The 27,819-nt window shown below is 32.0% G+C and overlaps 1 protein-coding gene across 1 annotated transcript; it reads left to right on the forward strand.

Moving 5' to 3' along the window:
* Nucleotides 1–373: 373 nt before the first annotated feature.
* LOC132713849 (nucleolar protein dao-5-like) lies at nucleotides 374–27,416 on the forward strand. The gene is made up of 10 exons (XM_060696530.1): nucleotides 374–493; nucleotides 8,695–8,948; nucleotides 10,616–10,739; nucleotides 11,123–11,293; nucleotides 11,683–11,814; nucleotides 15,981–16,091; nucleotides 19,207–19,414; nucleotides 19,916–20,200; nucleotides 20,578–20,755; nucleotides 21,731–27,416. The coding sequence occupies exons 2-10, from the start codon at nucleotides 8,704–8,706 to the stop codon at nucleotides 22,611–22,613; spliced, it is 2,337 nt and encodes a 778-aa protein (XP_060552513.1). The 5' UTR covers nucleotides 374–493; nucleotides 8,695–8,703; the 3' UTR covers nucleotides 22,614–27,416.
* The last annotated feature ends 403 nt before the right edge of the window (nucleotides 27,417–27,819 follow it).

Consider the following 27,819-nt stretch of genomic DNA (forward strand, 5'->3'; position numbering starts at 1 on the left):
CCGAGTGGTTAAGGTCGCTGACTTGAGATCACTGGTCCCTCACCGCTGTAGGTTCGATCCTCACTTTGGTCGAAATCTTTCATGTGAGGAAGCCATCCAACTGGCTTACGGAAGGTCGGTGGTTCTACCCGGGTGCCCGCTCGTGCCTGAAATAATGCCCGGAGGGGCACCTGGGGTCTTCCTCCACCAATAAAAGCTGGAAAAAAATCGACGAAAAAATCTCGGCGGGACGCTCTAGGATGGCCCGACTTGAGTGTACGGTAAACGCATTAAAAAAAAACAAGAAAAAAAAAACAACTAAGATGCAACAACTTTATGTAAGCCTCTCTCTTTAAAGCTCTGTTAAATATGAAAATTGTTTTCCTTGGCAAAGCTTTGAGAAGGAAAATACTTAGCGGTGTTCAAATTAGAAAATATTTAGGTGCAGCCAACCGATAATGATGCAGCCTCGTTTCCATAAGCAATTAATTTGGAAGACAAGCTTTTCAAATAAGTAGGCATATTTGCATAATTTACTGCTATATATATGGTTTTGCATTCACATCAGTGATGCTTTTAATTACATTTTATTCAAAACTATCATATTATCTAACTTTCCTAAGATATGCATGGCGAATTGAAGTGCTAGAATACATACAAAATACTGTACACAAACTGAAAGTGTATACATTTTCGGATATGTAATTATTTCCGAATAAACAAGTGATAAATATCAGTTCATTTATCATGAGCAATAGTGCAGGTGTTATACTGCACCTTACTCTGTATTTCAAGCCCAAATGCATATTAAACTGTTCAAGTACAACCTGGTTGCTTGGTAATATTGAATCTAATTGATACTCAAAATTGGAGCCTGCATATTTTGCACTGATAGTGTGCTTTATCCTGGAATAATCTTGTCAGGCCTTCACAGGTCAAACTACTGGTGGGATTTCAACCAAACTACAGGAGTGATAAGGACCATCCCTAGATGTGCACATCACCGGCATGTCCAACTTCGCTGCACAAAATGGCCACCAGAGCTAAAAATAGAAAATCTTGTCCGGCCTTCACATGTCAAACTACTGGTTGGATTTCAGTGAAACTTCACATGAGCGACTATACATTAAGTTTTGGGAGACATATGTTTTTGTGACAAAAACCATTCTAGTTATTAAATGCTTTGATTTAAAATACCAGCGGTTGTAAAAAGGATATTTTTTATTGTGTTTGGAAGCGGTATGTCTTAATACCAAATATGAGTGATATCCGCGGATATCACTATAAATACCGAATATGACCTATATTTTACAAAGTAATTATTTTTTTATAAATTTTTCTTGATACTATGTTTTATAATAATAAAATGAATTTACATGCAAAATTGCGTTAAATTTGGTCCATAAATAAAAAAGTTATAAGTTATATTCGAATTACGTTCTATAAAAGTCATGTCCGTGGCGGACAGGAGATACCGAATATGACTTATTTTTTATGAATTGATTAATTTTTTTTATGATTATTTCTCGATACGATGTTTAATAATTATAAAATGATTTTACATGCAAAATATCGTTAAGTTTGGTCAATAAATAAAAAAGTTATAAGTTATATTCGTTGCGTTTTCTATAACAGTCATATCCGTGAAGGACAGAAGATACCGAATATGACCTATATTTTACAAAGTAATTATTTTTTATATTTTTTTTTTCTTAATACGATGTATTAAAATAATAAAATAAATTTACATGCAAAATTTCGTTAAATTTGGTCCATAAATAAAAAGTTATATTCATTGCGTTTTCTATAAAAGGCATATCCGTTGCGGACAGAAGATACCGAATACGACTTATTTTTTATAAAATTGATTATTTTATTATTTATTTTTCTTGATACGATGTTTAATAATAATAAAATGATTTTACATGCAAAATATCGTTAAATTTGGCCAATAAATAAAAAAGTTATAAGTTATATTCGAATTACGTTCTATAAAAGTCATATCCGTTGCGGACAGAAGATACCGAATACGACTTATTTTTTATAAATTGATTATTTTATTATTATTTTTCTCGATACTATGGTTAATAATAATATTATGTTTTTACATGCAAAATATCGTAAAATTTGGTCCATAAATAAAAAAAGTTATAAGTTATATTCATTGCGTTTTCTATATAAAAGGCATATCCGTTGCGGACAGAAGATACCGAATACGACTTAATTTTTATAAATTGATTATTTTATTATTTATTTTTTCTTGATACGATGTTTAAAAATAATAAAATGATTTTACATGCAAAATATCGTTAAGTTTGGTCAATAAATAAAAAAGTTATAAGTTATATTCGTTGCGTTTTCTATAAAAGGCATATCCGTTGCGGACAAAAGATACTGAATACGACTTATTTTTTTTATAAATTGATTATTTTATTATTTATTTTTCTTGATACGATGTTTAATAATAATAAAATGATTTAAACATGCAAAATATCGTGAAATTTGGCCAATAAATAAAAAAGTTATAAGTTATATTCGAATTACGTTCTATAAAAGTCATAACCGTTGCGGACAGAAGATACCGAATACGACTTATTTTTTTATGAATTGATTCATTGTTTGTATATGTTTAATTATATCTGCCCGGGGATCGAACCACCTTATTTCCACGTGTCCGAATAGCAATGCCAGTCCGTTATTCCAGTGTAAAAACTATGCATGTTTTCAAGTTTATGTAATGTTAGATGTATTGATATGTGTACCTTTAAATCTTATGACCATTGTTTTATATATGAATTTGTTGTCACTATTCATTGTTTGTATATGTTTAATTATATCTGCCCGGGGATCGAACCACCTTATTTCCACGTGTCCGAATAGCAATGCCAGTCCGTATTCCAGTGTAAAAACTATGCATGTTTTCAAGTTTATGTAATGTTAGATGTATTGATATGTGTACCTTTAAATCTTATGACCATTGTTTTAATATATGAATTTGTTGTCACTATTCATTGTTTGTATATGTTTAATTATATCTGCCCGGGGATCGAAACCACATTATTTCCACGTGTCCGAATAGCAATGCCAGTCCGTATTCCAGTTGTAAAAAACTATGCATGTTTTCAAGTTTATGTAATGTTAGATGTATTTATATGTGTACCTTTAAATCTTATGACCATTGTATTATATATGAATTTGTTGTCACTATTCATTGTTTGTATATGTTTAATTATATCTGCCCGGGGATCGAACCACATTATTTCCACGTGTCCGAATAGCAATGCCAGTCCGTATTCCAGTGTAAAAACTATGCATGTTTTCAAGTTTATGTAATGTTAGATGTATTTTTATATGTGTACCTTTAAATCTCATGACCATTGTTTTATATATGAATTTGTTGTCACTATTCATTGTTTGTATATGTTTAATTATATCTGATAATAAGATTTATATAAATTTTTCCCAGTCTAAAAATAGATTTAGACTCATATTCAATAAACATACATCGTAGACTGTTAAATACGCGTGTTACTTAAAAATAATTGTTGCTTTTTGTTCTTTATGGCTCATTTCTCGATTAAAATATCAATACTTAAAGGCTACACCGCAATGATGAGTATAAACTTTAATAACTTTTAAATGCACAGCATTCGCGAAGTCGTTGCACGCCTAACACGTGCGTCTTTTTTTCCCGCGCTTCAACGAGGCAAAAATTTGTACATGTACATGTATATAAGGTTGTACTTTTTGTGATTTGTTTTATTTCTTAGCCTTTTCATATAATAAAACAATTATTGACTAGTGAGCCATTGAATATGATGTGATATTCGCAGACAGAAAGTCAATAATTGTATAATATTGAGTATATTCTGTCCTCCACGGATATGACTTTTATATAACGTAAAACGAAGATAACTTATAACATTTTTATTTAGGAATCAAAGTTTACAATTTTTCAGGTACATGTAATTATATTTTATTACTTTAAAATAACATATAACAAAAATAAACAAAAAATTTCTAAAATATAAGTCATATTCGTATCTTCCGTCCTTAACGGATATGACTTTAATATCAAACGCAACGCATATAACTTTCAACTTTTTATTAATGGACCAAATTTTACTATTTTTTGCATGTTATTTTATTTCATTGATATTAAATATTACATCCAGACAAAATAAACACTTACTTTATAAAATATAAGCAATATTCGGTATATTCTGTTCTTTACGGATACGATTTTTATTTTAAAAAAAAACGCAACAAACATAACTTATAACTTGTTTATTAATGGACCATGGACCAAGTTTTACGATATTTTACGTGTAAAATCATTGTATCATCATATAACATCGTATCAAGTAAACATCATAAAACAAAAATCAATTTATAAAATACAAGTCATATTCGCTATCTTCAGTCCACCACGGATATGACTTCTATTACAGAGCGTGCAATTAATATATGTAACTAACAAAGTCATATTCGGTTTCTTCTTTCCGCTACGGATATGACTTCATTTAGAACATGCAACGGAATATGACATTTAATTTTTTTTATTTATGTAATAAATTGAACCATTTTTTGGCATGTAATTTTATTCTGTTAGCAGTTCTAAGTAAAATCAGAAAACTTTAAAAACATATGTCATATTCGGTATCTCCTGTCCTTCACGGATATGACTGTTATAGAAACCGCAACAAATATAACTTATAATTTTTTGTTTATGGACGAAATTTTGCATGTAAATTCACTTTATTATTATAAAACATCGTATCAAGAAAAAGTCATAAAAAAAATATTACTTTGTAAAATATATATATGTATCTGTCCGCAACGAAATGCCTTTCATAGAAAACGCAACGAATATAACATATAACTTTTTTATTTATTGACAAAAATTAACGATATTTTGCATTAACATTTTATTATTATAAACCATCATATTGAGAAAAATAAATAATAAAACAATCAATTATAAAATATAAGTCATATTCGGTATCTTCTGTCTGCAACAGATATGCCTTTCATAGAAAACGCAACGAATATAACATAACACTTTTTTATTTATTGACAAAAATTAATGATATTTTGCATTTAACATTTTATTATTATAAACCATCATATCGAGAAAAATAAATAATAAAAACAATCAATTTATAAAATGTAAGTCATATTCGGTATCTTCTGTCCGCAACGGACATGCCTTTTATAGAAAACGCAATAAATATAACTTATAACTTTTTTATTTATTGACAAAAATTAACGAAATTTTGCATGTAAAAACATAATATTATTATTAACCATAGTATCGAGAAAAATAAATAATAAAATAATCAATTTATAAAAAATAAGTCGTATTCGGTATATTCTGTCCGCAACGGATATGACTTTTATAGAACGTAATTCGAATATAACTTATAACTTTTTTATTTATTGGCCAAATTTAACGATATTTTGCATGTAAAAACATCATATTATTATTAACCATAGTATCGAGAAAAAAAATTCAATTTATAAACAATAAGTCGTATTCGGTACCTTCTGTCCGCAACGGTTATGCCTTTTATAGAAAACGCAATGAATATAACTTATAACTTTTTTATTTATGGACCAAATTTAACGAAATTTTGAATGTAAATTTATTTTATTATTTAATACATCTTATTAAGAAAAAAAAATATAAAAAATAATTACTTTGTAAAATATAGGTCATATTCGGTATCTTCTGTCCTTCACGGATATGACTGTTATAGAAAACGCAACGAATATAACTTATAACTTTTTTATTTATGGACCAAATTTAACGATATTTTGCATGTAAAATAATTATATTATTATAAAACATCGTATCGAGAAATAATCATAAAAAAATTAATCAATTCATAAAAAATAAGTCATATTCGGTATCTCCTGTCCGCCACGGACATGACTTTTATAGAACGTAATTCGAATATAACTTATAACTTTTTTATTTATGGACCAAATTTAACGCAATTTTGCATGTAAATTCATTTTATTATTATAAAACATAGTATCAAGAAAAATTTATAAAAAAATTATTACTTTGTAAAATATAGGTCATATTCGGTATTTATAGTGATATCCGCGGATATCACTCATATTTGGTATTAAGTCATACCCGTTTGGAAGTGGCTCAACCAGTTTGTTGAAATTGATTTTCAATGCATGAAATTGGATAAAATTATCGAATGTGCAAAAGGCGTTGCATTCCTTTTGTTTATTTATACAGAGGGGTATATTTGCCATTATTTTTGTGTAGCCTCTACGTACGGAGTAGTGGTGACATATAGGGATCACTTCTCCGTCTGTCTCTCCGTCTGTCACAAAACTTGTCCGGACTACTCCTCATAAACTACTGGTGCAATTTCATCCAAACTTTACAGGAATGATCTGACAGTACCAAGTCTAATTGTGCATATTGTCAGCATTTTCCGGTTCAGTGATTTTTGTCAGAGTTATGGCCCTTTAATAATTTTTATTTTTAAAGTTTGTCTGGACTACTTCTCTTAAATACCACTTATGCAATTTCAATGAAACTTTACAGGATTGATCTGTAGCTCAAGTCCTTGCGCATATTGCACGGGTTTTCCGGTTGAATGATTTTTGGCTGAGTTATAGCCCTTTGATAAAAAAGGTGTTTTTTTCTGTGTGTTGCCAGATACACAAAAGCTTGTCCGCACTACTCCTCATAAACTACTAGTGCAACTTCATCCAAACTTTACAGGAATGATCAGTACCAAGTCTAGTTGTGCATATTATCAGCATTTTCTGGTTCAATGATTTTTGTAAGAGTTATGGCCCTTTAATAATTTTTATTTTTAAAGTTTGTCCGGACTACTTCTCTTATACCACTAATGCAATTTCAATGAAACTTTACAGGATTGATCTGTAGCTCAAGTCCTTGCGCATATTGCACGGGTTTTCCGGTTGAATGATTTTTGGCTTTTGTGTCTTCCACTACACTGAAGCTGCAACATGAAATTGGCCATTATGAGGCGACACATGTGATCACTGATCGCTCTTGTTTAATTACTTATTTATATTTTACAAATTTTTCTATAGAATGTCAAGCTCCTCTGAGTACCATGTAGCTATTGGTGCATTAGTCACTCTTGAGTCCATTATCTGGAGACTGTTACTGGTTCTGATACATGTAAACAGTAATAAGCTCATATTCTGATACTTTATGTGGCAGGATATGATGATATATATACAATTGCAAAAATACAATAAAATTTAATAATATGTGATAAATGCAGAAATGATCAATGCAGTTTACTAAGAGACAGTGTTTTAAGCTTTCTCTCAATCTGACTAAAGTAACTTAGGTATTTCTTGCATGTAGATCTCATTGCCACTGTATTTATTTCACCTTCATTGTGATTTGGATTTCTTGAGAAAGCAATTTTTAGCGAAACAATCAAACCATCTTTTACAGATAGGCATTAGACCAAGTATTAAAATATCGCTGTAAATGGAAGTAAAACAAATTGTTGATTTTTGTTAGGAAAAATAGAAGTAATTTGAAACAAACTGAAAATATTAAATTGGGATAATTTTTAATGGGCACAATTGTTTTGGCAGTTTACCTGCTGACTTTATGGGCTATATGCCATGTTTGTTTGCAAAATCATTAATGATTAAATCACCTACTCAGTATTGGTTTACCAATGGTTAAAATTAGAAACCGCATTGCTTTAAAAATTGTGAAAGCTTGCTGTCGATTGACTGTTTGAAAGGTCACGAGAAGGTGACCTCCTTTTGGTGCCCGTCATATCCTTATGTGAGCATTACTTAGGAGCTAATTGTAATCAGATAGGCTTTCAGTCTACTCTCAGTTAACCTTTTCCCTTATATAAGCGTGTTTCGACGGCTTTTTGCCGGATGTGCCCCCTTGTGTTTGGGGGGTTTGAAAGGGGGCAGAGTCCCCCTCATCTCCAAGAAAATTTTGGACATGTGACAGGCTAAAAAATGGCCTCAGGTCAATCTTAGGGTAACTAGTAACCGACGCTGAAAAGCCTTTTACTCTATCTCAATTCATTGAGAAGTTGCAGCACTTTGAAATCAGTTTTGATGGAAAAAAGCAATGCAAAATAGTGATTTTTTGCAATTTTGAGACCGTTGCCATGGTAACAGGAAATTTACCATTGAGCATGCTGTTACAGAGGCTATGGTGTAGTCAACATTTGTGCCAAGTTTCATTAGTATTGAAGCATTTTTCACAGTTTCATAGCAGTTTGAACTTGTTACAGGAGGCTTTTCAATGAAAACGGCCATTTTTCGCAATATGCTCATGGGGTAAAAGGTTAATTTGAATTAACTTAATTTTATTTGAGTTTCTACTTTCTAGTAATATTATGAGTTGTTGCACTTTATAGCTCACTTGAACAAAGTGCATGTAAATGGCAAGCTACCAGTATTAGATGTATGAAAGGTCTGTTAGAGATTGCAATTTGCTGTAGAGTAATTGCCACGCCCAGATGTATTTCAAGCTTGAGCAGTCACATCCTAGAACATTTAACATTTGTTAAAATTAATGTTGGATGCGCAGCTTTAAATAAAACTTTTTATGTTCAGTAGACTATAATATCACAACATCATGTTATTCTATTAAGTAAAAATACCTAAAGTTTAGTGTTCCACCATTTTCATTATTAAGTTTTATGTAAACATCACAATTTATTACAGATAACAAAAATGCCTGCCATTAAGCTGAAGAAGGTTACAGCTGAATACTTAGCTGAAAAAGAAAAGGTAGAGAAATCTAAAGAAAAAAGCAAGAAAAATTTAGAAGATGTTGCAGAGGAAGAAAATGCTGCAAAAGAAGAGGCAAAAAAAGAAGAAAAGGACGAGTCAAAGGCTCATAATTTCCTCGAGGTTGAAATCTTATTTGATAAAAGAAAAAGGGCAATACCAGTGGTAGAGCAGAAATTACTTGATTGGTAAGATTTTTTTCAAGTATTGAAATTTACAGTTTGAGAATGATATTAGACTTTAAGTAAGATATGATATGTTAAACACAGGTATTCACATACAGTCAGTGCATTTAGTACTAACCAGCTGGCCAATAGCTTGTAGGCCTGGAATGTTTTCAGGGCTCCAGATAAGATGCGTATACGCGTAAATTACGCATGGAAATAACATGTTTATGCATTCAAAACAAAATTTAAGGGTATGAAAACGCACACAAAATTTAGATTACGCATTGAGCAACATTTCTTTCGCGTAAACGTAACCGAAAGTAAACTTGGTGATTATCTTATTTTTAATTTTGTCTGAACACTTTGCAACGTCTAACGGTAACTTCCTGTAGTTCCGACTATCATCGGATGTTATGGTATGTATAGTAAGGTGGTGGAATTAACGCAATTTCATAAAAATCCAGTACAATGTCGCTGTCAAAAATTAACACGATTGACTCGTAATTTCAGCTGAAAAAAATCGACCCAAAAGTAATTGTAAAGGTTATAATTAATGAAATAATTAGAGCTGCCAGGTATGAGAAACAGAAACATGCCTCAGGTTCAGATAAAACGTATGCCGTTTGGAAATGCAAGATTATAAACCAAGGGAGTCCAAAAAGCAAAAGAAATGACTTTGACATATCTTGTATTACAAGTATGATAATGCAATAACATGGAAGCATAATAAATGTTTTACTCTTTTACATACATTTTTAGGAGCAAAAATACTCCTGTCAAATTTCAGATTTCAAGTTTTACTCATTCACAAAAAAATCAATGAGTAAATACTCATTGCCCTAAAAAATTATCTGGAGCCCTGATTTTGCAAGTAACTAGACCGACTTACCTGAAATAAGGCTCCAAAGGGCACCTGCATATTTAAAACTGAAAAATAGCATATGACCTCTTCTGTGACAAGTGTGTTGTAAAACCCATCCAAAAAGAAAAGGCAGTCAACCATCTTAGATTCTTAAAATAAAATGACCGAATTTTAAATAAGATAACTTATTTCTCATTGATTCAGAGAATAGAAATTAGAATTGAATTATAAAATAGGTGCATACATATTTATTCTTTCTTCTTGTTCTTTTACTGTCAAAGTTTACATTTTTTTGGGTCTTGTATAAAGCTAGTCCTGTAAATAGGATTATCTGATGAAAGCCAACCACTAGTTCAAATGGCTTATGGCTTTCTGTTTCTAAATTCTTTGACTGTACATAATGTAATAATTATAAAACATATGTTGTACATAGTGATTTTGCATTGACTATTGCGTAGAAAACTCTGTATATGACTGATATATTTCTAAGTTGATTTGCAGATTTTGTACAGTAAAATGCAGTTTTTAGTTGATATGAATTTATTTTAGTTTATGTTGGAAGCTTTAAGCTTTTGGAAGATGGGTGAATAATCAGATTGTTCCTGTAACCAATCAGTACTAAGCAATAAGTGTAAAGTTTCTTGTGAGTTTGAATCAACACAGCAAGAAATTCTTAGATTACTTTGTCCGACTTATTTACCACTTGACCATACCATTGTCACTGGAGCAGTTTAATGCATTTGATTACATGCATTCTGTAGAAATTTATTTGTCAATATATATAACTTTATTTATATTAGAAAAGGAGCTTTGTTTATGTTTATAGGTTGGATTCAAACTTGATGAAGAAAGATGATGTAACACTGCCTTTGCTTACACTTTATGAATATTACTCAGAGGTCTGTCAAATGCAAGGAGAAAATGTTGTAGATGTGCCAGTCTTTAATAGGGTAAGTTTTTACTACTATTGCAGTTACTGTAGGGGCTTCATGTACATGTCCACTCCCATCAAAGCTATTTGACTTTGCTACCTCCTATAAGAGCCTGTAAGGAAATAAATGAAAAGCCAATATATAACCAGTATAAAAACATGTCTGTGTGTTTTTTTACCCATAGTTTATAATCAAAGAAATTGAAAAAAATGATTTTTATGCTTTTATAACCTAATCTTACAATTAAAACTCTCCTTTAAACAATTAAATACAGATTTTAATCTCTTGTTTTTACACAGTCAAATAACCTCATTAATTACAAATTAAAAATGCAGAGAATGTAATATTCTGTAGAACATACACACACCAAAACTGTAAGTTATTATGCTTTTATATTTCAGTATGTTCGTGAAAAGTTTGGGAAGACTTTAGGCTTCCAAGAGAATTCTCCATACCGTGTTTTAATTAAGGAACGCAAACTCCAGGAGAAGAAGCCTAAAGTTCAAGGTGAAACTCTCCAGATAAAGATACGTGACATCATTATCAATGTTATCAATGAACTTGGCAATCCTGTATCCTTTCTTTTGAAGTTCTCTAAAGTTTGTTCATTCTTATGCACATTATTTGCTTAGAAGCTAGTAAATATCATGGCATTGAATTTTAAAAACCAAATTCATGCAAAAGATATATAGTTCTGTTGTTTTTTTCTCATGTGTAAATTGTGATTTTATTTATAGCATTACACCCACTGACTAAGCATGTGATATTTGATTTATATCTGTTTAATAAAACAAACCTTAAACAAACAATTGATTTGTGGTTACTTATTGTCAATATTTGAATGGTATAACAATGCCTTTTTTGTAGTGAACTTTAATTGCTTGTCAATATTCTTTTTTTCCTGAAGTTTTCTTTTTTGTTCAAGATTTGTATGAATAAATTCTCCTTAACACAGTGTTAGCGTAAAGGATTGAGGTTTCATGCAATCAGTAGGGCAATCATTCAGAAATACCCAGCACAAAGAGTGGATCTATACCCAAACAAACTAAAGAAGGCTCTTGAAAGAGGTGTAATGGCTGGATATCTGGAAAATGTATGTATCATTTAGCCGAGGGAAAGACAAATTACAGGTTGTTTGTTCGTTCAGGAAGATTTTGGAAGGTTAAAAAATATTATGCTAAAGTAATGTATTGTGATCAGCCATTGTCTTTATCTATTGTGTGTCATTCCTTGTCAACTTTTGCCTTTACAACATCTCCAAATCAACGTGTTTATGATCATTTATCATGAATCATGAAAAGATGCTTTCAATTGTATAAAATTGTAGCAACTGGTATAAAATTTAATATTCCTGAAGTTCCTAAAATACTGCGAATTCACTTATATTCGTGGGCATGAAATTTCGTGGTTTTATCAAAACGGGCATTTTCGTGGGTTCTTAAATTCGTGGATTTTCATTTTCTTGTAAAAAAAAGTCAGTAACCTAATGCAAAGTAATCTTAAATTCAATAGCCGAACATTTTGACTTACAGGTACGTGTCAATAAATTTAATCCTTGCCTCTCGGCATTACTCTAATATAGCAAAGTTACTGCCGATTAACACATTTATGTGACATGATATGCACCTCCATTGGACACACTGCCCCTGTAATTCTCTGATGTAAACATCACATTATTTATACGATACCTGACACGTTTTAACCAGCCAGTTAAAAAGTTTAGACCCTGAATTGGTCTTACCATATTTGACAGTAACTACACGCAACGTCACAGCGACTGTGTAAATTTACATGCATATAAATAAATCTGATTAAATAACACGAGTATGTATGTATCTAGTAGAGTCGGTGGCGTCTTTGATGTTTATGGAATAGCAGATCAAAATTCATTTAAACAGGATCATTTAAAAACGACAAAAGAATGTACCATACATCTGTTTTAGCGATCATATTTTTATGCCCCCCTTCGAAGAAGAGGGGGTATATTGTTTTGCTAATGTCGGTCTGTCTGTCGGTCCGTCCGTCGGTCTGTCCGTCGGTAGACCACATGGTTTCCGCTGATTATCTTGAAAAGTGTTTATCACAAAGTCTTCATATTTTACATAGTGATTGGTCATAACTAGTAGATGACCCCTATTGATTTTGGGGTCACTAGGTCAAAGGTCAAGGTCACAGGGACCATAAATGTCAAAATGGTTTCCGCTGATTATCTTAAAAAGTATGTATCACAAAGTCTTCATATTTCACACAGTGATTGGTCATCACTAGTAGATGACCTCTATTGATTTTGGGGTCACTAGGTCAAAGGTCAAGGTCACAGGGACCTTAAATGTCAAAATAGTTTCCGCTGATTATCTTAAAAAGTATTCATCACAAAGTCTTCATATTTCACATAGTGATTAGTCATAACTAGTAGATGACCCCTATTGATTTTGGGGTCATTAGGTCAAAGGTCAAGGTCACAGGGACCTTAAATGTCAAAATGGTTTCCGCTGATTATCTTAAAAAGTATGTATCACAAAGTCTTCATTTTTCACACAGTGATTGGTCATAACTAGTAGATGACCCCTATTGATTTTGGGGTCACTAGGTCAAAGGTCAAGGTCACAGGGACCATAAATGTCAAAATGGTTTCCGCTGATTATCTTAAAAAGTATGTATCACAAAGATACAAAGTCTTCATATTTCACACAGTGATTGGTCATCACTAGTAGATGACCTCTATTGATTTTGGGGTCACTAGGTCAAAGGTCAAGGTCACAGGGACCATAAATGTCAAAATGGTTTCCGCTGATTATCTTAAAAGTATTCATCACAAAGTCTTCATATTTCACATAGTGATTAGTCATAACTAGTAGATGACCCCTATTGATTTTGGGGTCATTAGGTCAAAGGTCAAGGTCACAGGGACCTTAAATGTCAAAATGGTTTCTGCTGATTATCTTAAAAAGTATGTATCACAAAGTCTTCATTTTTCACACAGTGATTGGTCATAACTAGTAGATGACCCCTATTGATTTTGGGGTCACTAGGTCAAAGGTCAAGGTCACAGGGACCTTAAAATGTGAAAATAATATCTGCTGATTATCTTAAAAAGAATTCATCACAAAGTCTTCATATTTCACATAGTGATTGGTCATAACTAGTAGATGACCCCTATTGATTTTGGGGTCACTAGGTCAAAGGTCAAGGTCACAGGGGCCTTAAATGTCAAAAGGGTTTCTGCTGATTATCTTGAAAAGTATTCATCACAAAGTCTTCATATTTCACATAGTGATTAGTCATAACTAGTAGATGACCCCTATTGATTTTGGGGTCATTAGGTCAAAGGTCAAGGTCACAGGGACCTTAAATGTCAAAATGGTTTCCGCTGATTATCTTAAAAAGTATGTATCACAAAGTCTTCATTTTTCACACAGTGATTGGTCATAACTAGTAGATGACCCCTATTGATTTTGGGGTCACTAGGTCAAAGGTCAAGGTCACAGGGACCATAAATGTCAAAATGGTTTCCGCTGATTATCTTAAAAAGTATGTATCACAAAGTCTTCATATTTCACACAGTGATTGGTCATCACTAGTAGATGACCTCTATTGATTTTGGGGTCACTAGGTCAAAGGTCAAGGTCACAGGGACCATAAATGTCAAAATGGTTTCCGCTGATTATCTTAAAAGTATTCATCACAAAGTCTTCATATTTCACATAGTGATTAGTCATAACTAGTAGATGACCCCTATTGATTTTGGGGTCATTAGGTCAAAGGTCAAGGTCACAGGGACCTTAAATGTCAAAATGGTTTCTGCTGATTATCTTAAAAAGTATGTATCACAAAGTCTTCATTTTTCACACAGTGATTGGTCATAACTAGTAGATGACCCCTATTGATTTTGGGGTCACTAGGTCAAAGGTCAAGGTCACAGGGACCTTAAAATGTGAAAATAATTTCTGCTGATTATCTTAAAAAGAATTCATCACAAAGTCTTCATATTTCACATAGTGATTGGTCATAACTAGTAGATGACTCCTATTGATTTTGGGGTCACTAGGTCAAAGGTCAAGGTCACAGGGGCCTTAAATGTCAAAATGGTTTCTGCTGATTATCTTGAAAAGTATGTATCACAAAGTTTTCATATTTCACATAGTGATTGGTCATCACTAGTAGATGACCCTTATTGATTTTGGGGTCACTAGGTCAAAGGTCAAGGTCACAGGGACCTTAAAATGTGAAAATGGTTTCCGCTGATTATCTTGAAAAGTATTCATCACAAAGTCTTTATATTTCACATAGTGATTGGTCATCACAAGTAGATGACCCCTATTGATTTTGGGGTCACTAGGTCAAAGGTCAAGGTCACAGGGGCCTTAAATGTCAAAAGGGTTTCCGCTGATTATCTTGAAAAGTATTCATCACAAAGTCTTCATATTTCACCTAGTTATTGGTCATAAGTATTAGATAACCTCTATTGATTTAGGGGTCATTAGGTCAAAGGTCAATGTCACATGGGCCTTAAATGTCAAAATGGTTTCCGTTGATTTTTCCATAATTGAACACTTCCATGTACCCATTTTTGGCAAGTTTCTTTAATAAAATTACCAATTATGTGAGTCAATGGCTAGAAAGGGGGGTATATGTGTCGTTCGACATTCTTGTTTTTTATAGTTTTGTGTACTTACGACATTAATATCAAAGACTATTTTAAAATTAATAAGAGCAAACTGACAATTCTTATAAGCGCTAATTATTGCATTGCCTGGGTTCCCATATTTACTCGATTATGTTAAGTATTCTTGTTAACACAATCAAGTAGACTACAATGATCAAGTGTGTATATGCGACCGACATTTGTGACAGTAAATTGAGGACATATAATCGAGTTTTCTTTCAAGTTTCTTAAATATTGCAAACAGATTTAATCTGTCACTAACCTGATTAGATGTATGTTTATACATCCATTTCTTGTAAACCGGCCGGTAAAGAGCTGACGCATGTTTGTAATAATTATACAGAACAAAGACCGGGTAAGAAGTATTTGCTGGGATAAAATTTCGTCGGATCTTAAATTCGTGGATTGCCCTACCCACGAAAACTACGAAAATTTGTGCCCCACGAATAATAATTATTTTACAGTAGCACTTCTTTTGTTGTTTCATTAAGAAAGGTACTCTTCTAACTGTGCATGAAAGATACATAATGCTGGAAAAAAAATGTTCATAATCAAATTGTAAATTGTCATTAGAATGATTGTGTATTGTACAGGTGAAAGGTGTAGGTATGTGTGGTTACTACAGGGTACCAGGGGAACCAACCAAGGAAGACCCAGAAGATAAAAAAGACAAGAAAAAGAAGGAGAAATCAGAAGGAGGAAAGGTAAAATTCATAAAATTTTCTCAAGGAAAGGAATGTTAAATGAGGTTTGAGTAAATTTTATTATAGTATGACAGATACAAATCTTCATAAAGAAAACATTTACTCATTCAGCCCATTTATTCTATCTTCCACTTAATCCTTACTGCTAACTGATAAGCCATCTGTGTACAATATTGATCTCAAACAAGAAATGGTCAACAATTATTTTGAAAAAAACAACAAAAAACAAATTTGATATAGTATCATTCTAAAATTGAAATTATTCCTAAAATTTATACATAGCCTTTGCACCATCTTAACTTAATGGAACATGATAACTTTTCATTTTTCAAAATTTGCATATGCATGTATAATTTTGCACAGCAAACACAACCAATTAAAAAGAGACAAAGTTTTGTCGTCCCTTAAACTTGTATCATTGCATCATAAATATTGTCTGATTCCCTGTATTTCTTCCGATAAAATCTTTTCCATATAAGCTACAGATGTAAAATTTTCACTTCAAAGTAATTTAATCTTGAATTCTGATCGGTAAATAATAATGGAATCCCAATATAGTAGGTGAAACAAACCTTTAAAATTCTGTGACATAACTCTAAATATGAGTTATGCAGAGCTAGTTATATCAAAGGGAACAAACAACATGTGTAGTCTGAAAAGGGACAAAATGAATTAACTCCAGTTTAGTACAATCATGAAACTGAGCTTATCAAATGCATGTTTCCTTTTTTATGCCCCCGCCATATAATGGCAGGGGCATATAGTGTTACCCTGTTCCGTCATTCCGTCATTCCGTCCTTCCCGTCCTCATCAGTTTCCGTTCATTATCTTAATAACCGTTGCACATATTGAACTCAAATTTGACATATGGATATGTCATGAGAAAATACAGGTCAAGTTCGAAATTGGTCATGGTTCGATGATTTTTGGCAGAGTTATGCCCCTTTTACATTGAAAATAATATGAAATTTTCAGTTTCCGTTCATGATCTCCCAAACGGTACAAAACATTCAATTCAAACTTGACATATGGATATGTCATTAGAAAATACAGGTCAAGTTCGAAATTGGTCATGGTTCGATGATTTTTGGCAGAGTTATGCCCCTTTTACTTTGAAAATAATATGGAATTTTCAGTTTCCGTTCATTATCTCCCCAACGGTACAACATATTCAACTCAAACTTGACATATTGATATGTCATGAAAAAATACAGGTCAAGTTCAAATTTGGTCATGGTTGGATGATTTTTGGCAGAGTTATGCCCCTTTTACTTTGAAAATAATATGAAATTTTCAGTTTCCGTTCATTAACTCCCCAATGGTACAACACATTCAACTCAAACTTGACATATGGATACGTCAAAGGAATGCGCAGGTCAAGTTCAAATTTGGTCATGGTTCGATGATTTTTGGCAGAGTTATGCCCCTTTCACTTTGAAAATAATATGAAATTTTCAGTTTCCGTTCATTATCTCCCCAATCGTACAACACATTCAGCTCAAACTTGACATATCGATACGTCAAACGAATGCGCAGGTCAATTTCAAATTTGGTCATGGTTCGATGATTTTTGGCAGAGTTATGCCCCTTTTACTTTGAAAATAATATGAAATTTTCAGTTTCCGTTTATTATCTCCCCAACAGTATTAAACATTCAACTCAAATTTGACATATTGATACGTCAAAGGAATGTGCAGGTCAATTTCAAATTTGGTCATGGTTGGATGATTTTTGGCAGGGTTATGCCCCTTTCACTTTAAAAATAATATGAAATTTTCAGTTTCCGTTTATTATCTCCCCAACAATATTACACATTCAACTCAAATTTGACATATGGATATGTTTTTGGAATGCGCAGGCCAAGTTTGAATCTGGTCATGGTTCAATGATTTTTGGCAGAGTAATGCCCCTTTCACTTTGAAAATGATATGAAATTTACAGTTTCTGTTCATTATCAACCCAACAGTGTTACATATTCAACTCAAAATTGACATATGGATATGTCAAAGGAATGCAAAGGTCAAGTTGGAATTTGGTCATGGTTCGATGATTTTTTGGCAGAGTTATGTCCCTTTCACTTTGAAAATAATATAGATACATCTTAGGAATAAGCAGTTTAAGTTTGAATTTGGTCGTGGTTCAATGATTTTGGACAAACTTATCTTTCCTGAATGTTGGAAAAATTTTGAACTTTCAGTTTCAGCACTCATACTTTGGTGGAAATGTATATAGCCATTATGTTGGCTACAAATATGCAATATGCTATTTTTAAAAGGTTTAGACTGAATTAAATTTCAGTGCCTTGAACATTGTATAAAAATGGTTTGTGTTAACATTGAAAAGTTTTGAACTTAGAATGAAAAAAATATTTTTTTTTTTTGTGCAAACAAATTTGGAACTAAATATTATAACATTTGAAATTTTGGCTGCATGCGGGGGCATCCGTGGCATGATGACACATTTCTAGTCTCTATTATAAATGCATTTCTATGTTGTTCTAGACATTGGCAGTCAATTATTACTGAATTAGTTGATCATAATAATGAAGACTTAATAGTCTGGTAATTAAACTGATTGTGAAGGAATGTACACTATTCTTGAGGATAAAGTAATGAATTATTGACACATCAACTAGTTTAGAGAATCCCAAAATGTATAATCTCTCCTGATATATTTTGTAGATTATTTCACTAAGTTGCCTATTTGTGCAGTGTTAGTTCAAGTGTCTTCTTGATTCTTCCTTCAATACAAGAGTCACCCTATAACCGAAATGGTGATGAATAGCACAGTATAGAACAAAATATCTGATCATTACATCATTTCTGAATATCATAGTTAAATTTGTATGTGTATAATATAAGGCGGGTGAAGTTAAATTTGTATGTGTATAATTAAAGATGGGTAAGTTAAATTTGTATGTGTATAGTTGAAGGCGGTGAAGTTAAATTTGTATGTGTATGATTAAAGATGGGTGAAGTTAAATTTGTATGTGTATAATATAAGGCAGGTGAAGTTAAATTTGTATGTGTATAATTAAAGATGGCTGAAGTTCAATTTGTATATGTATAGTTGAAGGCAGGTAACTGAAGTTAAATTTCTATGTGTATGATTGAAGTCTGGTGAAAAAGAGACAAAAGAAAATGGTGAAGCTGGTGACAGTGAGGAAAAGTCTACAGATGATGAAAAGAAAGCAGAGGATAAACCTGAAGGTGCCGAGGGAAGTGAAGATAAGGAAGGTGAAGAGGGAAGTGAAGATAAGGAAGATGGTGATGCTAAATCTTCACCAGAGAAAAAACGTAAACGGAAACCGTCAAAGAAAAAAAGTAAGTTGATCTTCTATGTGTGAATTTCTTGACATCATGGAAAAAATTCTAATATGTTACATCAACATGTTATGCAGTTGAATTCTGTATCTGGTATTAGACAGTATTTAAACAAATTTGAATACAATTAAAGGGATTAAAAGAGGACAACAACTAACAAATTATGGCCTGTATTGTAAAATATAGCTTTAACTTGCTTTAAATGGGTCTGCTGGTCTAGTTGTATAGGGAGAGAAATTGGTTTGTAATCTAAGGGCTATTGGTTCAATGCTTGGGCGAGGCAAATTTTGTTGGTAACAATTGATCTCTTATATTAATTTAATAGGCTTTATCTCTCACCTGTGATGTAAAAAGTCAAATGGGATTAGTAATCAGTCATTTGTCAGTAAATTGGCAATTAACAAGTTAATTATCCTGAAAAGAGGGTTAAGTGAACTGAAAATTATAAATTGTATAAAAAGAATAACAGATGGATAATTTACTTATTTGTAATGATTGTAGGGAAACCAACTGAAAAATGGGCCAAACATGCATCAAAACATAGCGATCCTGAGAAAGTTGAAGATGTTTTTCCACTTGCCATTACCTACCAGAGCGACCCTAAAGAGGCATCAGGAGGGAAAATCAAATCATACATCAGTAAATACTATTTTAAGGAAATCAGTAATGACCGGCTGAAGAAAGCTTTAGATAAAGGTGTTGAGGATGGACTGTGGGAACTAATATCTGGGACTGCACCTACAGGACGATACCATCTACTGATAGAGACATTCAATCCAGGAAGAAGTAAGTCATTTGTGGTTAAATGATTATCAGTAAGGTGCAAAGGCACTTTTATATATTATCAGCTTGACAAGCATTAAATCTAATCATATTTGTGCAATGTTTACTTTTAGACATTTTATTCTTTATCATTAGTCATTTATACATAGGAATGCTTTTTTGCTGAATAAGTAATTATAAAAGTCTTATAATGTTGTGAGCTTATATTTATGAGAAAAAATCTTCTCTGAAAGGTGAGTAGGTTTAAGAAGAGGTATTTAAAGATTATACCTTACATTTTCAATGTGACTGTTTCATTGACCGTGGTATGTACAAGTTTCAGAATACATGACATACACTTATATTTGTTATAAATCACATGTTTTATAATTATGTTTCAGGTGAACATCTGAAGGACCAAATAGCTCAAGCCTTAGTTGCCTGTCATGAACCTAAACAAGCTTCTGCAGGTCTCATAAAGAAATACATCACAGAATACCATTCAAAACTAAATATTGAAGCTAGACCATATCTGTTCAAGCATGCCCTAGAAAAAGCTTGTAGTAAGGGTATTTTGAGGTAAGTAATTTTTGAATCTTAACTTTACATGCTTGATTATTGAAGTGATTGACGGAAAATAGTTTCATTGTTCTGTTATATAACTTGGCACAAATGTTCATCATAATGAGGTTGAGTGTTGCATATAAAATTTAGGTCCCTATAATCAAGGTCAAGGTCACACATGGGGGTAAAATTTCAGACAAAATATGAAAATATGTAAAGAGACCATTTTAGTCATCATCTGTTGATAGATTATAACACAAATGGTCACTATCGTGTCACCGGATGTAACACATTATATTTAGGTCAATATATGCAAAGACAAGATCACTGCAGATGATGAAATATCCATATTTTTTCTGGAGCATAGTTTGTACATGCATACACAGAATTAACTATTTCTTCATAGAAATGACACCATCATTAGTCATAGTATTCTGTGCTAGAACATAGATTATGGTCAAAGTCTTACTTAGAGCTCAGATGAAAAAAATGTCCACAGCACTTACAAAAATGCTTTCGGCATGTCTGTCAATTTCAAAATTCAGAACAGTCTTTTATTTGTACTTCAGACATAGTTTATATTCATGCCTAGAATTTTGATCATAGGTACATTTTTCAATGAAATAATCCTCTTTCTTGGACTTAAGCATGTACTAAGAATGTAACATTTCTTTACACATAATTCATTCATTGGCCAAGATTCTTAACTGTGCATATCTTCCCTACTATTTTGTTTTAAGGTTCATTTCACAATTCAGTGCCAAGAATAGAAACTTGCGTGCCAGCTAACACTTTTTATCCATAATGCCCACATCTCCACTTAAAACTTTATGACAATGTCACCTTTGTTTTGTGAAAATGTAACATTTTTGTCAAGTTTGATTTTCTTGTAAATTTTTGGAGGCATGCAGCTTAAAAAACCATGAAAAATAGCTTGATTATAGTAAAATGTAAGCATATCATTATACTAGATTTCTGCTATGATTTCAGGCAACTGTCAGGTATTGGAGCTACTGGCACATTCCAGTTATCAGATCCGTTTTTCCCATCACCTGCAATACTTGCTGGTGATTCTTCAGATGAAGAGGATATAGATGATAATGATGATTCAGATGAAGAGCATTTAGAGTATGTCCCTCGTCCAACAAAGAGAGGCAGAATGGCCCCTAAACCTAAACCTAGACAAGCCCCAACTCCTACAAAGAAGAGCAAGTCAAAATCTAAGGCTGCTCCTTCACCAAAGAAAAGCAGTGGTAAAAAAGGCCAGGTGAGGAATGCTAAATCTAGTTCAGGGAAGTATTATGAAGTAAGCTCTGAAAGCGAAAGTGATGAAGAAGAACAAGTGGAATACACACCACAACCAAGCAAACGAAGAGGTGGTGTCGCAACACCTGCAAGGAAAGCTGCACCAGTACAGGAAGTAAAAAGCACAAGTAAAAGTAGAGGGAAAGCTGTATCCAAGTCAAACAAAAAACAGACAACAACTCCTAAAAGAGCTGCTGCAAAATCTCCTGCAATCATTGATAGATCTGACGATGAATCTGAAGATGAAGTGGCTCCAGTGGAATACACCCCAACACCTAGCAAATCTAGAGGTGGAGATAGTGTTAGGAAGCAAACCGGCACTCCAAGGTCATCATCAAGGTCTGGTGGTGCAGTGAAACGAAAATTGGTTGATGAGTCTGATGCTGATGATGATGACAGTGATGTTGAAGCACCACCACCAAAGAAACAGAAGAGTAAACCTGCTAAGGGAAGTAAAGATAAGGGTGATGAGAGTGAGGAAGAAACCACAACACCAAAGACACAAAAGGCAGGACCAGGTAAAGCAGGGAAAGCACAAAAGTCAAAAAAAGCAAAGCGTCGACGATAAACATTATAAAAACTTTATTCATATGTCTACATTTTTAGCATCTCCATTCATGTACAGGAGATATATGTTCAAAGAATTGTTGGACATTAAATGTCATATAGAGATTTTATCCACATATGTTTTATTTGATTCATTTTTTAATGTTTTGTCATATACACATGTATTAGTGTATGCAGTTAAGAGAACTCTTGAAATGTGTTCATTTTTCATACTTTGTTGTAATTGATTCGTATTGATATTGTATGTATTGCATTTCTTTTAATAATTGTTTCATGTATCAACATGTCAACATAGTTGGGATTATATATTTTTTTCTTTTCTTTAACAAATTTAATTCATTATTTAGGTTAACGAAATAAGGTAATGTTTATATTTTTTATGTTTTTATCAACAGCATTCTGTCACATTTTTTTGCTATTTTCTGTTATGTTAATGGTTAACATTTTAAAGTTTTCTATTTTTTTTTTGTTGATTAAAATTTCACTATGGTGGTTATATTTTTTTGTATGAGAATATAAACAACCATGTATGTTACTTCTAACTGAATTTTTGCTGGACAATTTGTGCATATACTTGCAAAACAAAAACATATTAGAATGTTTTATGGTCTGTATATTTTTTTTACTAAAAATACATAACAGAAATACACTAGAGGCTTGTTACAGAGGCTTGAGTTTTCTTAGACAATGGGGTTATTTTACTTATGTCAGCCTGAATGTAAGATTAAGTTTTAGGTTTCATGTGCCGCTTTAAATGCACTCCACTGAGATCCAAAAGTCTAAAAATTTGAATTTCTTGCATAGATCAGCTTGGGCACTTAAAACAGAAAGATATGCAAAAGATCTTGAAAAAAATATTTCCAGTCTTGTTATGTCAAAAAAAAACTCAGTGGAGTCCCTTTAAATCTTACAAAACAACTGAAGTTATTCACACTAACCTATTTGTCTGTCTGAAGATCATGGAATATTAACTTAAGCATAGATTTTGACAGAAATTCAAACAAGATAACTGTCTGGCAGTTATGAATCAATTATAGGCTTTGTGAACGTAAGCCTCATTTTAATTCTTAATTTGTATAAATTACTATATTAAGTCATTTCAAGCATTAACCTTCAGATTTGTTATTGTTATGAATGCTTCAGTTATGCTCAAAAAGGCAGCATGCATTTATCATCACATTTGTCCTTGTTCATTTAAATTTATCTCATAAAAAGCATTAAAGGTCAGTAGTTCATGTTTGTGAGCAACCTGCTCATTCACCACTGGTCATTTACAGTCATCTTGGATACATGTGTATATATAGTTTATATAACATAATAATTGATTAATCAAACTACAAATTAAGACATCAAAGCCGCTGACTATGATGTCTTCTGCTAGTTTCATCTGTGTACAAATATTAAGTTACATGTTGTAGGTTTTTTGATAAAGTATACCATTATTATTCCACAGTTAAAAAAGTAGGTAATCTAACTAATTTTAAAAGGATACTTTGACTTTTAATAGTTGTTAATGTAAAGGAACACATTTTTCTGGGGGGTTTTATGAAGTAAAATTGAAGTTAAGGAAACTGAAGGAAAATTGATTCAAGGATAACAGAATTCACCAAATTAAGCTTTCATTGTAATACCAATCAAGATACACACATGGTCTAATCATTGTCAACAATTACACTGTCTCGTGTGGAGATGAGCTTATAGTGTGAATCCAGGGAGAGTTAACTAGTGCCATATTTTATGTTACTTTAATTACACTTCTTATTGAAATTTACTAGAAAGATTGTTAAAATAAAAATGATTCTAACTATATTCAGTGTTTCTTAAACTGTCGTAACATAGTAGATTGTTTTGGTATTTAATACAAAGATAAAGAGGGAAAGCTATTAAATTTGTAAATTTTTGCATTAAAAATCACCCAATGTAAGTTTAAGATATAAGAGTAATACATTTATAGTAAGGTAAGCAGGCATTTATCAACATTTTTATTAGCTCACCGAGGCAGTGCTCAAAGGTGACTTGTGGTTACCTGTTGTCCGCTCCTCTATTCACCATTGATTTCCTCTATTACTTAAAAAACGTCTCTAACCTGATCAACCTAAACTGAGTGTAGTGTTTACAGTTGCATCAGAAACTTGAAAGTCTGCCTCCCTCACCAAAAATATTTGATAATTGGATTAACCATTGTATTTGTGGTCACTTGTTTCAAATACAGTCCAATTCTGCATGAATTTATCAGGGAAACCTCTTTTCCTGTAAAATTAAATGTTTGATATTGTAAAATAGGTATGTGGGCAAAAGCCCTACCCTAGGAGCCACTATTTTGATTAATTATTATTTAGTCTTATTGTCTTTAGATTTAAACGTCCCGAGATAAGATATTTGGTATTTAGCATTGTTAATTTGACCATTACAAATGTCATATAAATAATGACTCTGTTAAAAAAGAGTCACAGAAAGATATATTTATTTCAGTGTTCTGCAGTAACGTGGTAAAACATACCTATTTCATAGTATTACAATAAGAAAGTAAAACATGCATGTCTTGTATGAGAAATGAAACTAAATCAATTATGTCGCAAAAAAGAACTAAATATCTTGATTCCATTATGGTATTTAAGTACTGATGGTATTGACATACTAGTAGATGCATAAAATAGTCCAAAATTAAGGAAGACCCTTGGAGAATTGTTTAACTACTGTTCCATGGACCATGTAGAGATAGACTCAAGTGAGCCTTTGTTTAATTATATACGAGTAGTTTGTATCAAAAGTAGATATTTTCATAAATTGTACTTTGTTGTTGCTTAATTAAGATGCTATTTTTATTTCCTGCTACAGTTAATACTGTTTAATAGCTGATAAAGCTTAGATCTGTAAATATTCATGTGTTCTGTTTGTTTTTGCAATATTGTCATTTAATACATATTTTGTTATTTCTCTTAAAACCTTACCTGTTTTAACATTGAGAGTAATTTATGTTGCTCGGCTGTAGAACTGCACTTCATATAGTAAATATTTCTTGAAAGTGTTCAAATTTTTTATACAAATATTGCCTGATATTGAACTAAGAGTGAATAACATATTATGTGTAGTGTATGTTATTTAATTAAGATAAAAAGACGATATATGGTAAAGGTTATTATGATAGTAATAACAGCTTTTTTGAGGAAATAATAACATTCACCTGATGTGTGGCACATGTTATGATAACATTAAAATGGTATGTTGTACAGGCATTCACATGATATGATGCACAGATTATAACATTCTCAGGATGTGTCACACAGACTTATTAAACTTCAACATGGTATGTTACACAAATCATAATATAAGTCACATGTTGTGTAACACAGGTTATGATATCTTTGATATGATGTGTGGCACAGGTTAAAATAACATTTGCATGCCATTGTGTGGCACTTGTTTTAATAACATTGATTTGATGATGTGGTGAACCAGTTACATTAACATATTTACAACAGGTTATGATAATTTAGTACATGTTATTTTAACATTGTTATGTTGTGCATTACAGGTTACAATATTAGTAATGTTTACATGTTGTGTGAATATATAATTAAATCTTTGACAGATGTTGTGTTGTTAAAGACATTGAAAGACGGTGTTAGGTTACTATTGACATGCTGTTTGATAAAGGTTAAAATTGTATGGTCAGATATCTTGTGGAAACTAATGCTGTATTAAACATCTGTTATTCATTACAGCAAGCAGCAACTTCTGGTTGTAAGAAGCATATCATATTAACCATGGTCATTTGTAAATAATTACATGAGAAAGCTAATCATCCTGAATGGAAGTATTAACTAAAATGTTTCATAGTAGGTTAAAGGCCCAGCATGTCTCAGAAGTGCTGTCAATTCTTATTTCTCACAAAAAAAAAATTTTTGGTATCTTGTCAATATTTTCCACAAATGTACTCATTTGCTATAGACACAAACTATCTTTTGCATCTTCAGTTCTTTTGGCAATTGGTGTAATTATAGTGAATTAGTATTTTGTATGGAAGTTAAAATACTACTTTGTTTTCATTTAGCTACCTTTATGACATATTACTGCACTTTCAGCGCTACTTTCCTCATTATTTAATCATATAACGTGCTCTAAATTCATTCTTGAACATGTTAAACAGTTCTGAAGAATTAAAAAATATGAATTTCTGAGGCACAATGGGCCTTTTATGATGAATGTAAGCATTACATGTTATTGAAGAATATTTACATTATTGAAATGAATCAGGAGATATTTGCTTTAATGAGCTTTTATAAAGCTGTTACTGGTATATTACATTGCTTCTTACAGCTTCCTGGTACAGTTCGCTAACTGAATACACTTGAAATTGTCCCATACACCAAATATTTACTTTCATTTTATTTTACTCTCTTTAACAATCATGAAAACAAATTTAAAGTTTTATTTTATAATTAAGTGAGATGTTCTTAAGAACATCAGTGTTTGTGTAAATACATTTATATTGAAAAAAAATAATTTCTGAATCTTACTGTATACATACAATTTATATGATTTATTTTTAAAGATAGTTTGAAATTAATGTTGTGTTAAATGGCAGTATTTGATTATTATTTTCCAGTTTCTCTACAGCCAAAACATTTTATTCTTTATTGTTTTATTTGATGTTCTTAAGATAATCATGCTGTTTAAATTTATCAAATTTGGAAATTAAGGATTTTTGTTGAAATGAATGTTTTAAGAGTCTACTTGATGTTGTTAGTGATAGCTGGTTGCTAGATATATATAATATAATCGAAATAAACAATTATTTCCATCCTGGTCTTTGTCTAATAAATTCCCTGATAACATCAGATTTTAACAGATAGGTACCATATCCTTTCCTGTACTGTATAAACCAATTTTATCTACCCAATTATCAGATAGATAATTTTAAGCAGGAATGTCACACTGATCATCTGATACAACTGAAGGTAAATCAATGGTTGTTGTGTACACGTGCCCCCTCCCGCCTGCCAGAGGTCTTACTTAACCAGTAATGCTGGAAAGTCCCCATATGACCTTTACTACGATCTGGGACATAAGATATATAAGACATATCTTATGTCCCAGCTACGATCAAACCAAACTTAAAGCTATATGCCTCCAGATGAGTCAAAATATTTCAATATAATCAAACTTGAGAAAAATGTACTAAGATATAAGGAAAAGTAAAAAGA

This window comes from Ruditapes philippinarum, unplaced genomic scaffold (genome assembly GCF_026571515.1).
Source record: "Ruditapes philippinarum isolate M1 unplaced genomic scaffold, ASM2657151v2 ctg587_1_1_1_1, whole genome shotgun sequence".
In the NCBI taxonomy this organism is placed as follows: Eukaryota; Metazoa; Mollusca; class Bivalvia; order Venerida; family Veneridae; genus Ruditapes; species Ruditapes philippinarum.